Genomic DNA, 1520 nt, shown 5'->3' with positions numbered 1-1520 from the left:
GCTTGAGCCACAGGCGCTGAGCCCAAAGAGATTTTTAATAAAGCTAATGAAGGTACAAGTTGAGATCTTGTCATTTCCCTAGGTTAGGCCAGGAGAGAAGAGCTCACAGTGGTTCGGCAGGGTCTCAGCTTAACTCTGTCTTCTCTCTCCCTTTGAAGTTAAATGAGCTTGTGGTAGGAGACACCAGCGGGAAGCTTTCTGTGTATAAGAATGATGACAGCCGGCCATGGCTTACCTGTTCCTGCCAGGGAATGGTCAGTATTCACCTCCCTGGGCCTTGAGGGAGGAAGTCCCTTTTGTCCAGGGACTGGCAAGGGTGGGCCCCACATGGGAGCTCAGTAGTATGTCCTGAGTCCTCAACTACTCAGCCCAGCTGCTGCTTCCTGGCTAATTTCATTCATAGAGGGAAGCCACAGGTAGTACTCCTGTCTGTCCCCCCACATACATGCACACAAGCCTGGGGTGTTTGTTGTGAATTACCCTTTACTACTTGATGGAAATTGCCTATACTTGTCTGATCTTATAAAGTTTATTCAAAAAATAGGGACAATAATTTGAATAAGTCTAGAAATATGATAGGTTACCTATGTTAGGCATTGGGTTTTTGTTTTGTTTAAAGCTCAGATTGTCTTAACTACCTTGGGGCATCATATTGCTGTTTGGGGGAATCGAACCTTTAGCACAATAACTGAATTAATAAAGACTGTCAATGTAGGTCATATGGCATAAGTTTTCATGAATGATGGTAATTAGAAAACCCACCCCTTCTCAAGTCACAGAGATCAGGGAGTCCCAGTCTCCCTCAATGTCTCCTGAGCCTTACTTTCTCTCTTGCAGCTGACTTGTGTTGGGGTTGGAGATGTATGTAATAAAGGAAAGGTAAGAACTCTAGGGGACCTTGGGACTTTAGTAGAACTCTGAGGCCTTACCTTGATTCCTACCTCAAAGTGGAAATCATTTGAGGTTTAAAGGCTTTAGCCCTGACCTCTATGATCTAATTATTAGGATTATACCCAACCTCCCTCTCAGTCCACCTCTGTCTCTCCCAGAATCTGCTGGTGGCAGTGAGTGCTGAAGGCTGGTTTCATTTGTTTGACCTGACACCTGCCAAGATCCTGGATGCTTCTGGGCACCATGATGCACTAATGGGGGAGGAGCAACGTCCAGTCTTCAAACAGCATATCCCTGCCAACACCAAGGTCATGCTGATCAGCGACATCGGTGGGCATGGCTACCTTTGCAGGCAACTGGAATTCTAGGAGTTAGTGGGTACCTAAGTAGATCCCAAGGGATTAACGTTAGAGGGCGAGTTCATATTCGTTTATGCATTTACCATGTATTTAATGTAGATTTTTTGAGCTCCCACTGTAAGCCAGGCATCATTCTATACATTGGGATTACAATAGTGAATAAAACAGACAAAAATCCCTGCCATCTTGGACCTTACCAGAAAGAGACAAAAAAAACCTCAATATTGATTTTGAGGAAAATTAAATAGTATGTCAGATTGAATAGTGCGT

At 44.3% G+C, this 1520-nt stretch overlaps 1 protein-coding gene across 1 annotated transcript in view; it reads left to right on the top strand.

Annotated features, from left to right (window-relative positions):
* Nucleotides 1–1520, top strand: part of ITFG2 (integrin alpha FG-GAP repeat containing 2) — an 11790-nt gene that overhangs the window by 4892 nt on the left and 5378 nt on the right. The window contains exons 2-4 of the mRNA XM_003796437.3: nt 159–254; nt 838–879; nt 1050–1221. Coding sequence (XP_003796485.1) covers nt 159–254; nt 838–879; nt 1050–1221 — 310 coding nt within the window. The remainder of the gene's footprint in view (nt 1–158; nt 255–837; nt 880–1049; nt 1222–1520) is intronic.

Source organism: Otolemur garnettii, unplaced genomic scaffold, assembly GCF_000181295.1.
Source record: "Otolemur garnettii isolate 467f Iridium unplaced genomic scaffold, OtoGar3 scaffold00104, whole genome shotgun sequence".
NCBI classification, from domain to species: domain Eukaryota; kingdom Metazoa; phylum Chordata; class Mammalia; order Primates; family Galagidae; genus Otolemur; species Otolemur garnettii.
Note: the sequence above shows the minus strand (reverse complement) of the source record. Positions and strands in the feature narration are given on the sequence as shown.